Source organism: Zosterops lateralis (genome assembly GCF_965231275.1).
Source record: "Zosterops lateralis genome assembly, chromosome: 6".
NCBI classification, from domain to species: Eukaryota; Metazoa; Chordata; class Aves; order Passeriformes; family Zosteropidae; genus Zosterops; species Zosterops lateralis.
The window spans coordinates 2,079,657-2,093,380 of NC_139761.1; the positions used below are offsets into that span (position 1 = coordinate 2,079,657).

General features: G+C 37.8%; 1 protein-coding gene across 1 annotated transcript in view; it reads right to left on the reverse strand.

Annotated features, from left to right (window-relative positions):
* The window catches only part of MAP4K5 (mitogen-activated protein kinase kinase kinase kinase 5), a 59,204-nt gene that overhangs the window by 15,930 nt on the left and 29,550 nt on the right, over positions 1-13,724 (reverse strand). The window contains exons 3-15 of the mRNA XM_083863436.1: positions 12,875-12,965; positions 11,665-11,729; positions 10,590-10,645; positions 10,075-10,122; positions 9,944-9,986; positions 7,233-7,305; positions 5,763-5,894; positions 5,031-5,093; positions 4,409-4,490; positions 3,715-3,831; positions 3,513-3,591; positions 2,735-2,793; positions 2,262-2,323 (exon numbers count right to left, since the gene is read on the reverse strand). Coding sequence (XP_083719562.1) covers positions 2,262-2,323; positions 2,735-2,793; positions 3,513-3,591; positions 3,715-3,831; positions 4,409-4,490; positions 5,031-5,093; positions 5,763-5,894; positions 7,233-7,305; positions 9,944-9,986; positions 10,075-10,122; positions 10,590-10,645; positions 11,665-11,729; positions 12,875-12,965 — 970 coding nt within the window. The remainder of the gene's footprint in view (positions 1-2,261; positions 2,324-2,734; positions 2,794-3,512; positions 3,592-3,714; positions 3,832-4,408; positions 4,491-5,030; positions 5,094-5,762; positions 5,895-7,232; positions 7,306-9,943; positions 9,987-10,074; positions 10,123-10,589; positions 10,646-11,664; positions 11,730-12,874; positions 12,966-13,724) is intronic.

The window sequence follows — 13,724 nt, forward strand, 5'->3', positions numbered from 1 at the left end:
CTGGCATTTTAAATGTTGTTGAAATGTCTACCAACGGTACAATATAAAAAGAGAAAAAAAAAAGAACAGAGGAAGTAACTGGGAGACAAATGGAGAAAAGCCTTTAAAGGGAAGTTTCCTTATTTATACATATAGACAAAAGACCCAGATTGTTTCCCACTACAGTAAGAATTTTTATTTCAAAGCTACTCCAGGGACAAAAAAAAAAAAAAAAAAAAAAAAAAGAAATTGTGACTAGAGGATCAAAGCAGCATTGAAAATATAACCTTGAAGAAAAAAAAAAAAAAAACCTGATAAAATTTTGCAAAATGGCAATTTTCAAGCTGTGTCTTTAAAGGGCAATGACCAGGAAAACCCAGCCAAAATTGGATTAATGTGAAATATCTCTGCAAGTCACTTCTGAGGGAAAGCAGCAGACAGTTGCCAACAGGAACTATTAAAAAATTTAAAGGAGAAAAAGTCTTTCTTTTTGAAAGGTTCTTGTTGCCCAGAGAAGCTGTGGCTGCCCCTGGATCCCTGGAAGTGTCCCAGGCCAGGTTGGACAGGGCTTGGAATAATCTGGGATAGTGGGAGGTGTCCCTGCCCATGGCAAGGGGTGGAACTGGATGGGCTTTAAGGTCCCTTCCAACCCAAATCTTTCTGGGATCCATCAATAAAAACCCACCTCCATCATGCAGGACATTTATACAAAGGTAACTTTAAAATGCTGCAGTGAGAAAACCAAGGGATCAGTTCAATCACCAGATGAACATTCCCCCTTTCCACTCAAATAATTCCCAAATCAAAGATATCCTTCATCATCCACTGTGATAAAAGGCATGAAAAGCAAGGAGCCCCCAGCACATCCTCTCTGGACATCCCAGGGATTACTCAGAACTGCTGGGACACAGGAGTTATGCATTTCCTGTTTATCTTTCCAACTGGAAGTGGTTTCCAAGTGAGCAGCACGGATCCAGCGCTGCTTTCCCTGCCCTCCTTCCAAATCAATCCCTACCTATTTATTGATTGATTGATAGCCCTGGGGATGTTTGCTGCAGCTTTAGCACAGACAAAAAGCCACAGGAACAAGGATCAAATCCCTGAGCCCCTGTGCCAGGAGGAGCTTCCCTCCCTGCTCCTGGACCCCACAGATTCCAGCTGCCTGCAGAGAATCCTGCACTCCCAGCAAGGCTCCAATCCACAGCTCAGCAGGGTCACACAAACAAACCCAGGGCACAGGGAAGGGAGGAAAACAGGGCAGGGGAGAGGCAGAGACCAGACTCCCCAAAATTCAGGCCCAGAGAACCCCAAAATTCAGGCTCAGAGCACCCCAAACTCCTGCTCCAAGCAAAGTGAGAGCAGGAAAACCAGGATGCTTAAAAAGGCTCAAATCCTGGCAATCTCCAGCAGCTTTCCAAGGGGCTGTAATGGCAGCTGACAGCTTATGCAAGACTTTTATCTGCACACACAAAAAAAAAAAAGAAAAAGCCAGAGAAATTCACTGTCTGCTGCTGAGTTCCAAATAAAGATGGGAAACAGGCTCTTTGAGCTGAGCAGTGATTTGAGCCCAGATATCATCTTTCCCTACATCTGAACCTCCACACTCCTGACTGCAAATCCAGGGATTGCCTTTAAAGGCAGAATCCACTTTTTAGCAGCCAAAGGAAGGTAGAGACCTAAAAAATTCTATCCTAACTTGGAGTTGTGCTCCTGTACTCCATGTCTGCTTTATCCCAAGGAAAGCAGCTATAAACACATCTTTCCCTAAAACATTTCACCCCAAAACACTCCCTGGCTGAGTTATAAATTACACCCACAGCTGGAGGAGAGGTGCAGCGTCACCGAGCTTGGTGAAACTCAACATTCACAACTGGTTTCTCCTTCCCTTTCTCGAGTTCAGGGCTGTGCACAGGCCTTGTCACAGGATGTCACAACCACAGCCACAGGCTCAGAAGAGAAGTGTGAGGCCAGAGCAGGATCCTGAACTCAGCTCTGCTGCAGGAAATTCACTGTGGCTGGGTTATGTCACTGTCCTGGTCGTGCATTTACAACTTCACTGCCCACCTACAAACTTCAAACAAGCTCCTGGTGGTGGTTAAAAGAGATTAAAAGTCACTCTCCAAGGGAATTGAAAGGAGGGCTGCACACTGGGTAACATCTCCTTAATTTATCAATAATAAAGTGGATCAGGGCTTATGGTTTTGATTTTTTTAACGTAACTCATTTTGCTTTCGGTTTCATAATAAGTCACAGAAATAAAAGCTGGTTTCATCTATACTTACTTGTTGCTTCCATCAACAAAAGGATTCCAATGTGAAGCAAAGCCACTGCCAGCTGCCACAACCTGAAGATGCAGAAATTGTCACTTTATTTCCCCTCTGTCAAACTAAATTATCTTGAAGTACCTTATTCATCACACACAAAGAGGCCTGAGGGATTCCCCAGCACTGCAGAACAATCCACAAGCAGTAAAATCAAATTCCAAAGAGAAATAACATCTTACAGTCTATAAAGCAATTACTGATAACCTATTTTCTTCTTCTTAAGAGTAAAAAGCAGCACCTGGAAACGGGGTAATGTCCAGATTAAGCAGCAATAAGTAACAGGAAAGCAAAAATTTATGGTGAAAAATCCAGTAAGGATCACTTAGAGAACTTTAAAAACGTTTTTCCAGCAAGCTGCTAAGGGTTGAATCACAGAATATTGAAGATACTGTGATTTTAATAAATAAAGGAAACTCCAAACCTGTCCTTACCATTTCATCCCGAGCTTCTGTTTCTTTCCTCAGAGGGGGCTCAAACTGCAGCTTATCAACTACAAAACATAATCATTTCACCATTAATACACACAATATTGCACTGGGATCCTTTCAGTGCTCACTACAGTGAAATGCAGGTAGGAACAGACCTTAAACATTGTGTACACAACTCTGAATTTGCCTTTCAAACGAGCAGCACTTCACTATCGGCCTCATTGTCTGAAGGCTTGAATTTGCAAATATAAAAAGCCACAAGAAAGGCCAAAAGCAAACACCGAGTCACAAATACGTAACTCTTTAACCACTTGTCACTTTGAAAGGCATGTGAAAGAGCAGAAAGGCACTTCAAGAGAGCAGAAAGGCTCCTCAAGAGCAAATTTCCCAGAGCCTGATGCAGGTGGGGCAGAAGAGCTGCCACTGGTGGTGCCACCAAAGGCTTTTGATTGAACCTGGAGATAAAACCCCAAATAAAATAAATAATATATAATATTATTTATATAAACCTCAATAAGACCCTAATACCCTCAGTGTTTCAGCTTAGACCCATCTGAGTATTTCATTAATATGAAGGTTAAGTTTAGTTTTGAATAATTACTATGGAAGATTGACTATGGAAGATTGACTATGGAAGATTGACTATGGAAGATTGACTATGGAAGATTGACGTGCGGCTTCTCCAGGGTTTGCTTCCCAAATGGAAAGAGATTTTTGGGAAATGACAACATCAGAGGCAAATAACTCCTAAAAAAAATGGGAAAGCAGAGCAGGGACTCACAGTTTATCTCAGATGCTGTTCTCTCTGCCCGGATGTTCCTGTTGGTGGAGCGGATCGTGTGGCGGATAACGGAGTGAGGCTGCAGGGTGGGGAGAGAAAGGTGAGGGAAGCTGTCAGAGCTTCAATCTCACATCCCAAAGCAAAGCAGGGAGTTTAAACTGCCTGCCTGAACAAAAAGGCAGAGGATAAAAGATGGTCTCACCTCAAAATCGTCATCGTCCACTTCCCCGTAGTGGGTGTGGTTCTCGGGGTTGTTGACTTTGTCCAACAACTCAACTGCTAAAGACCTCGACAGACCAGGCTGCCCCACAAAGCTGTGCTGTAACCACAGGAAAAGACACCAAAAAAGAAGTTTTCTCATGTAATTAATAGATAATTTTCAGTAACAAATAGCCAAGAATTATTGATTAATTTTTTTGTACTTTCAGCTGTTATTTTAATGACTCCTTAATGCTGGACTTGGTAATAACATAAATATGGGAACGACACGCTCTGGGCCATTTGCAAATTAAACACAAATCAAAGTAATAATTATACTTGAACTTCCATTTTTTACATCAGTAGTTCAGAGCTTGGGAAAGCAGAGAGCCATCAAGAATTTCATGTAGAAATTTTTGGGAGTCAGGAAAGTCCAACTTCTACAAAGCTCCAAGGCCAAGGCAGCCACTGGCAGGAAAGCCAAGGCTGAGAACATTAAGCCAATTTCTATAATTGGCCAAAAAATTGTATAAAACTGTGTAAAAATACAGTTTTTACATTATGATCATTATGTTTTTTCTCCAGATTTCACCAACTGAGCTGTAAGATTAAAGAAAATTGGTTTCCCTTTGGTTTCCCACTGCTCTGCTCCTCATTTTGAAGCAAAAGAGGTCACCAAATGTCCCCAAATCACTTACAGAGAGAAGTCTGTCTGCTGTCGGTCTCTTCTTTGGGTTTTTTGTAAGTGCTATTTTGACAAAATTATGGAATGTTGCTGACCTTAAAGAAAAGGAGGGTTTGTGTTGGATTATTCAAGGTATTATTGATTTTAAGACAATTGCTAAGGGGATTACAAGAGAATATTGTGCAGGTATCTCACCTCAGGTTTGAATAATTACATTTCTAAGTGAACAAAATAGGGGGGAAAAAACCCCATTTGATTGATGGAACTTGCATGGAAAACATTTTGGTACAGAAAATAAACCAAGAATGGCACCAGGAATTTCTCTCAGGGTGAAGAAACCAGGAAAAGATTAAATCATTATCTGTCCCAATGACAGGGGCAAGTGCCCCAGGATAGGAATTAAGGGCAAAGGATAAAGATTTTTCTTCTAGAACATACAAATAATAATAATACCAATATTTTTTTCAATAATAACAAATTTCAAATTATTATTATTTCAAAATTCAATTATTTCAATAATAACAAATATTTTTTCCCTTTATCTATAAAGTCACAGAATGTTTGGGTTGGAAGGGACCTTAAGGATCATGTAATTCTAATAAAATATGGATATCAAAGGAAGGAGCTCCACCTACCATTTTGCTTTTTCCTTTAGCTTTGGTGGTTGAAAATTACTTTTTGACATTAAAAACAGAGCCCTGAAGGGAAAGAAAGAACGATGATATAATGTAGTAAAAAAATAAATTAATTTAATTCTAAAATCTAAATACTTCAACACTTTATGGTGAGAATCACACTGGTGAAACTGGATTGGAATTTGCACTGGGTTAAAGAAGAGATAAGGGCAATCTGCTGATTTTATCTTTAAATAAAATATTCTTAGTGCCATAATACTTTAAAATGTTAAAATTTTAATAATTAAATAATAAAAATTAATTAATTAATGAAAATATAAAAATTTTTAAATATTTTAAAAGTTAAATATTAGGGTATGGCTTCTCTAGTGGTTTCCCATCACCAGCAAATCTGTCCCTGTTCTTCGGCAGATTCTTGATTCTGGAATCCCAGAAATGGTTTGGGTGGGGAGGGACCTTAAATCCCATTTGCCATGGGCAGGGACACCTGCCACTACACCAGGTGCCACCAGAAATATAACAATTCCAAAATTTTGCTTAAATTTCCATTCCAAATCCAAGATTTTAGCAGATTGGTGCCTTAAAGACAGATATGAAAAAAGACATTAAGTGAGGGAATCTCAGTGCGCGATTCTCCTTCTGAGCTCCGGAGAAGCTTCCAGCAAACTTTGCCAAATCCTGCCGGGCTTGAGGAAGGTGCTGCAGGGCAGAGGAGCCCCCCAGGGCACAAACCTCATGGGGTGGAGGTCAAACATGGGCGGCTGCAGCTCTGCCAGCTCGATGGCAGTGATGCCCACGGCCCAGATGTCGCACAGCTGGTTGTAGCCGCCGTTCTTCTCCACCGCCGCCACCTCGGGGGCCATCCTGCAAAAACAACACCTGCCCTCAGTTCCTGCTCTCAGGGAGAACTACACAACTCTGCACGTATAAAACCCAAAAGAATTGAATTAAATTGACTTAATTAAAAGGAATTAAATTGTGTCTAATTATTGGATGTCTGCGACAGCAATTTATAATTTAAAATATCTCATATTCCTCCTCGAGAAAGAAAGAAAGAAGAGGGTGGGGGGAAATGAACAGGAGGAATGCAAATATTTTTATGTCTGATGGAGGAAATTAAGGATTTTATGTTCAGATTGGGTTTTGATCATTACAGAATTACTTTTAAAGTCTGTAGTTTAAAAATTAGATTTGAAGTTTTTATTCACTTATACATAAAATACAACACACCAATTTAAGCTATACACTTATGAGGATTCAATTTGTTTCAATATTATTCTAAAAAGTCTGTATTTCAGAGCTTTGGGGTTTGTTTTTTTTTTTTTCCTAAACCTCTAGAAATATCATGGATCTAAGGACAATGAATGTGAACTTTGTATGTTTTACACAGTGAGTATAATCTTTTGAAATGTCTGAACACAAACTAAGGGACACACAATAAACATGCTGAACACAACATAAATAATAAATTTTAAAAATAAATATAATAAATAAAATATAATAAAAATAAAATATAATAAAATTAAAATAAAATAAAAATACAATAAATAAAAACAAACAAGAAACACAGCAAAAAAAAAAGTCACATTAAAGAGCAAGGTAGGGACATAAAGGATTCAAAAGCTCCTTCCGGATCGAAATAAGATTCAAGAATAAAAAATAAATAATAAAATCCTAATAAAATTAATTTTAAAAGCCATTGTCTGGATGAAGCTGTTTGCCACCCCAGGCAGCTCCTCTGCATCCCAGTGATGCCTAAACCCAGCTAAATTTCCATATTAATCCAGCTGAAGATTTACAATGATTATTTGCATATTAAATGACATTAATCAGTAGAGATGATTAAAATATAAGTTTGAAAATCTGGTTTTCTTTCTGCACAGAAATCAGAACACTATTTTAATTATTAAAAATGGAAGGCTGAGAAATTAAATAATCACTGGTATTCCCCCAAAAAAGGGAGAATATTCTGCAAAAATCAATTTGGGAGAAACAACAACCCCTGCCTCAAATATCAAGTAGCTTTTATTCCAGCAACAGATCAGCTCCAATCAGTGCTTCCCAGATTTTTACCCTTTGGGCATTTTACTTGGAGGAAAGGGAATTTATGCCATTTCTATAGACACATGTGTTTATTTTGGGGATTTTTTGGCATAAATACAGGCTCAGCTTTGCAGCACAGCAATCCAAGTGGTTTCTTACCAGTAAGGGGTGCCAATAAAGGATTTCCTCTTTGCAATAGTGGCTGTTATTTTTGCTGCTACCCCAAAGTCAGCTGGAAAATAAAATCAAACCATCAGAGCATTAGAAATCTCATCTGAAGACCCCAATCTTCCTGTGTTATGAAAGAACAATCGTGTGTCTCATCCAAATTAAAAATTCATTAAGTTGCAGATTAATAATAGGATCATTAAAGTCTTCACTGACATGACTTCAAATCAAAGAGTTTTCTTTCTACACATAATTCCTCTCTTAGATATTTTTTCTATCTCATAACACATCATCTAGAATTTGTGGATATTCAATTTAAGAGGAAAAATAATAAAAAAACCAGCATCATGCCTTGGAAAAGGCACCTTCTGTGTGTTATTTATGGAGAAACTCTGATGAGGCATCTGTTCTCTGTCCTGGATATTCTGTCTAGGGGCCAATCATCCCTTGGCCTCAGAACTCTCAAACATCAGGTGGTCTTGAAGAGCCAAAAATCATTTTAAAAATCCATTTTATTTTGATTGATTGGTGGCATGGAAGCTGGAGGATAACTTGGGAAAATCCAACCAGGCAAAAGGCAGGTACCACTGTGTATCCCAAGTTTAATGCAGGGAGGGGAATCTTGTTAGAACCCTGGGCAATGAGGATTTTAGATTTTCTGTGCTGACAGGCACTGACCCCCCAGAAAACACTGCATTGACCTGAGGCCGTGGAAAAGGTTCCCAAAATTGAGTGACAGCACTGGGATTGTGGCTGTGGGGTTGGGATAGAAGTGTGTCATATCACAGGGTGCAAAACTTCAGAGTTCAAGGTTTTAGAATACAGTAATATATCTAAAGCAAGATGGAGGATTTAGGGTGGAGGCTGAGTCCTTCTTTTTCACCTTCTTCTCCATAGGTTTGGGTGGTGTTTTGTAATTGGGTAGAAAAATCCACATTGTGCCCACAGGTCGTTGGTTATTGGGTTAAAAGTCAAAATAATTTAGGTGTCATTTCATAATTGGACAATTTGTGCTTAAAAGGCCTTGGAAAGAGTGAGAGCCAGAGCCATTTTTCACCTTGTTAGCCAGAACTCACAACTTGTGAGACTGCAACATAGATAAGAGTTAACAAACATCTGAGTCTGAATATGATCTGTGTCTCCTGAGCATTTAATCTCGGCTTGAACAGAAGAAAAGAAGACAAAAAAAACCCCCACAGAATCTCCTCTCAGTGTCAAGGTTTTAGTCCAATTTTCCCCTTCTTTAAAAAGCTGTTCTTTCCCAACACAACATTCCTGGCTCCCCAATAGGGATCTGGAAGTTGAAGTAAACCCAAGTTCCCTGACTGCAGTGGGATGATGACACCCCAAGGAACTTTTCCCTGCAGACCTGGGAGTTTTCCTCTCCTCCAGCTCTGTGGAATTGCCCAACACCACACCCAGGAGCAGATCCCACTTTTGCACAGCCTGCCGGGCTCTGGAGATGTTCTCCCCAACAGGGGATCCTCACTGAAGGACACCTGCCATCCAAAATTGATACCAGGTAATGCCAGGCTGGAAAATTCCAAGAAAATTTGGGAGGCTTAAAGGCTTGGTGGTTGAATAATGAAATTATCTCTGATTTCTTGATAGAATACAAAACTTCTCATCTCCATGGATAAACACTCTGTCATCACCTTCTAGCATCATTTATTGCCCCAAATAATCATGGAATAATTTAGATTAGAAAAGAACTTTAAATCATGGATACACACTTTGTCATCACCTTCTAGTATCATCTTAGTCCTCCAAATAACAATGGAATAATTTAGGTTGGAAAAGACCTTTAAATCATGGATACACACTTCGTCATCATCTTCTAGCATCATCTTTTGCTCCAAATAATAATAGAATAATTTAGATTGGAAAAGGCCTTTAAATTACGGATACACACTTTGTCATCACCCTCTAGCATAATCTATTCCCCAAATAATCCTGGAATAATTCGGGTTGGAAAAGACCTTGAAATTATGAATATACAATTTGTTATAATCTTCTATCATCATCTATTGCCCCAAATAATTATGGAGTAACTTAGGTTGGAAAAGAACTTTAAATCATGGATATACACACTTTGTCATCATCTTCTATCATCATTTATTGCCCCAAATAATAATGGAGTAAGTTGGGTTGGAAAAGACCTTTAAATCATGGATATACACACTTTGTCATCATCTTCTAGAATCATCTAGTCCTCCAAATAACAACAGAATAATTTAGGTTGGAAAAGACCTTTAAATAATGGATATACACCTTTGTCATCTTCTTCTATCATCATCTATTGCCCCAAATAATCATGGAGTAATTTAGATTGGAAAAGACCTTTAAATCATGGATATACACCTTTGTCATCATTTTCTATCATCATCTATTGCCCCAAATAATCATGGAGCAATTTAGATTGGAAAAAAACTTTAAATTATGGATATACACCTTTGTCATCACCTTCTAGCATCAACTAGTCCTCCAAATAACAATGGAATAATTTAGATTGTAAAAGACCTTTAAATCATGGATATACACCTTTGTCATCATCTTCTATTATCATTTATGGCCCCAAATAATTATGCAGTAATTTAGGCTGGAAAAGACCTTTAAATTATGGAGGCCACCACTGCCCCATGTCCCCAAGTGTCACATCCACATGGCTCTAAAATCCAAATTACAAAACTCAGGCAACTCACCCAGTTTAACATCTCCATGGTCTGTTAGTAGAATGTTTGCACCCTAGAACAAAATGAATTCAAAATCTTTATCAGGAATATTTTTCCTGCACTTGGGAGTGTAAGATTAATTTCTCAAGGTTTCAAGTTACCTTTATATCTCTGTGCATTTTGCCCTTCATGTGTAAATAAGCGAGGCCCTGGAAATAAAAAGACACAAATAAAATAAGTGAATTATTCTGCCATTTGTTAACATCCTACAAAGCCAGCTCCACATAATAAATTTAATTTTCTCAATGTATTTTATTTGGAAGAGGAGACATTTGAGATTTGCAGATAAGGGATGCTTCATCTTGTATTTCTTTGCTATCAGCAGACACAAAATGAAAGAGAATTTTATTTATCTGGTTGCAGTATTTTACCCCCACACATCAATAAATTTACCACCACAGGGTGGGCAGGCAGTTCAAAATTTAAGCAAAAATATTTGCACTATGTCACACTAGAATTTCTTGGTCATTTTTATTTACAGTATGGAAAGAATAGGTTACCCTGGTTAATTGGTTTCTAATTAATTCCCAATAGAAATGATGGAACTGAACTAATTTTCTGCATCTATTTTATTTACATCCAATAAAATAAACACTTCATTGCAGAAGTACAGTACCTGTAGAGTTTCTCTGCACACATAAGCAATTTGCAACTCTGACAGAGGTCCTGTTACTGGAAATAAAGATTGAAAAATTCAGTTTACAACATACATAAATAACATTGTGAAGCAGCCAGAAAAAAAGTGGTTTGTCCATGCCAAAGTTAAAGGCTGGTTTAACATGGTTTGTATTGTACACTGAGCTGAAAAGAGGGGTTTGTTTGCTTATTTTACAGAAAGGCTTTCTGTAAAAAAAAAAAAAACAAACCCAAACAGCACCATCACAGAAGACAATACTCATCACAGAGAGAAGAAAACCTGTTTTCACAGAATCTAATTATTATTTTACCAGTGATTTTGGACTATTCTGTATGGTCAGCAAACTAAAAGTGACTTCTGCTGATATTTTAGTATTAGAAATGGGGATGTTTCATATCAGGGACTTTCTAAGGGGTTTGGAATTATTTTAAAGGATTTGTATTAAGTAGTTGAAAAATAAAGCAGAAAGAGCTCAGGCATCTAAAAATTCAGTTTTATCATTTAAAGGCAGAGCAAGTCCTCAGCTGTTTTTACAACAACTTCTTAAAATTAAAATTATTCTACAGCATCAACACTCCAGATGAAAATCCAGGAAGGAAAATAATACAAGAGTATAATAATACTTATATAATTATATATTATAATACTTGTATTACAATACAGAGTAAAATAATACAAGAGATGGTATTTCACAGGGGCAGGAATAAGAGTAATTTTTCCCCTTTCAAGATCAAATTTTGAGATTTCCCAATGCACAGTGCTCACATCCAACTGCTCTGCCATAAAATGTCAAATACTAAATGTCAAGTATTATGTCAATATTAAAATGTCAGTATTGTAAATATTAAAAATGTTGGTCACCATAACTGGAAAGTGCTCTCAAAATCTACTGACTGTAGCTAAAAAAACCACTGTTTGTGCCCCCCAAAACCCCCCAAATCCAGTCCCAACCACTCCCTGTAGGTTTGTGATTTATTTTTTTAATTTTATTTATTTTTCTTTTTGCAGAAAGCTTCCCCAAAATGAAAAATGTGAAGAATAAGTGCCCAAGTACCATGGTAAATGTCCTGGAGGGATCCCCCACCACAGTACTCCATGCATATCCACAGCTTCTCACGGCTGCAAAAACAAAATTAAAACAAAGGTATCAGAAGCCGCTTGGTCTGGATGCAGAGCAGAGTTAATCATCATTATTTAACTTATTTTCTATTAGTCTTGATCATTCTCTGTTAAAAACACACATTCTGATACATGACCACCTGTTACATTGTTGTTAATACAAATTCTCCTGTTATTAATATAAATTCTCGTGTTATCAATATAAATCTTCACCAATCAAAAGTTTTATGCCAAAGTCCCTGAGAAATATTTAAAGGTTATCAAGCATAAAAGGTGTGTTTGAGAAAATAAAAGTAACTTTAAATAAAACTTTAACTAATAAAAATTAAAGTTTTATTGCTTTAACTCTACAATAAAACAGCTGAGGTTTATCTGCTATCAGCAAAATGACATTAAATACCACATTAAACTCAGCATTTAAATTCTTAAATTGAAACGACCTCATTATATCTAAAAAACTCTTTATGCCCTCCAAAATGGGGAATTAGAAATTCCAGCTGAGTCCATTTGGGGCTGCAGGGATTATTTAAATGCAGCTCTCCAAGAAACCTAAAGATGAAATCTCATAGAAAAAAAAGACCAACCAGGCAAAGGGCAAATTTGTATTTCCACAGAGCCAATTGATAAATGGCAGAATTGCACAGAAATGGAGAATATTCCCTGATTTCCTGTACAATATGGAATGGAAGGTGCAGTGAGCTTGATTTTGTCTCTGTTACACCAAAACTGTGAAAAATGTAATTACCAGCAGCTCAGATTTTTAACTCCCCAGCCAGACAACTATAATTAAATAAAATATCCAAAGGCAATTCTGCTCTAGAGAAATAATGAGCTGCTTTTACATTAAAACTGATAAATGTGTGAGTAGGACTGGATGTGTTGCAAGAGTCTCCAAGGGAAAAGTTTCTTTCTGTTCCTAGTGATAAAAATATTCCAGCCTTTTGGCCAGCAGAGAAAACAAAATATTAGTCACTTTTGGTTTTTTAAAGCCAATTGGGTTGGCTTTAAAAAAAAAAAAACCAAAAAAAACCAAGGGCAATTCAATGTCTGGAAGAAGATTTAATGAGGATACAAGGACTAAATCAGACTGGGATTGTTTTATGAGAGAACCAGCAGGAATGTTGATTAAAAAAATAGGATTTTACCTGAGATAACTCCCAAAATAGGCCACTATGTTGCAATGTTTGCATTCTTTAACCATATATATCTCTTGCTGTATCAGTGAGAAGTCATCTCCTGAAAAAAAAAAAAACCATGAAGGAGCCAGGGGTTACATCAGGAACTGCTGAATGTTCAGAGAGGTCTGGAGGGATGCTCAGAGTTTGAGGTCTGGAGCCCAGCCAAGCCCTTCCCAGCACTCCAGCCCATCGTCCTCAGCTGAATTCCTTGTTCTGGGCTCTTTGGAGGCACAAATATTTTGTTACAGACCAACAGAGCAGAGCTGAGAGTGAGCCACGAGCTCAGAGGGAAAAACGGCGCAGAGATCCAGGGAGGAAATTGAGAATTGACTTTTGGATGTTGAGCTCCATCCAGCTGCTCCCAGCTCAAGGATCCCGACAGGAGGGAGGATTGCTGGTAGCTGATTCCACATTCCAGAGGGTGATTGGGAGGAATATTTCATTCCCAAGGAGTTGGATGGAGCAGAAGGGCCTGAACGCCCACTGGGCTGACTCAGAGCTGCCTCCTCAGAGGGATGGGGGTGTTTGGGTGATGGAGAACTCTGGTACATCCTAAAGAGCTTTTTTTTTTTGGGGGGGGAAAAAAGGATCTACTGAAAAATGTATAATGAGCAGGGCATGTTTCTGCCACTTTAACATAAAAGGGTAATTTTAAAATAATTATATATATATATATATAATTATATGATATATATATCATATATATATTTATATATTATAGATATATATCCCATCATTTCACAGATGTAATTTCTGTTTATATTTACACAACAGAATTATATTATCTATATATATACAGATCTATATTATCTCTATC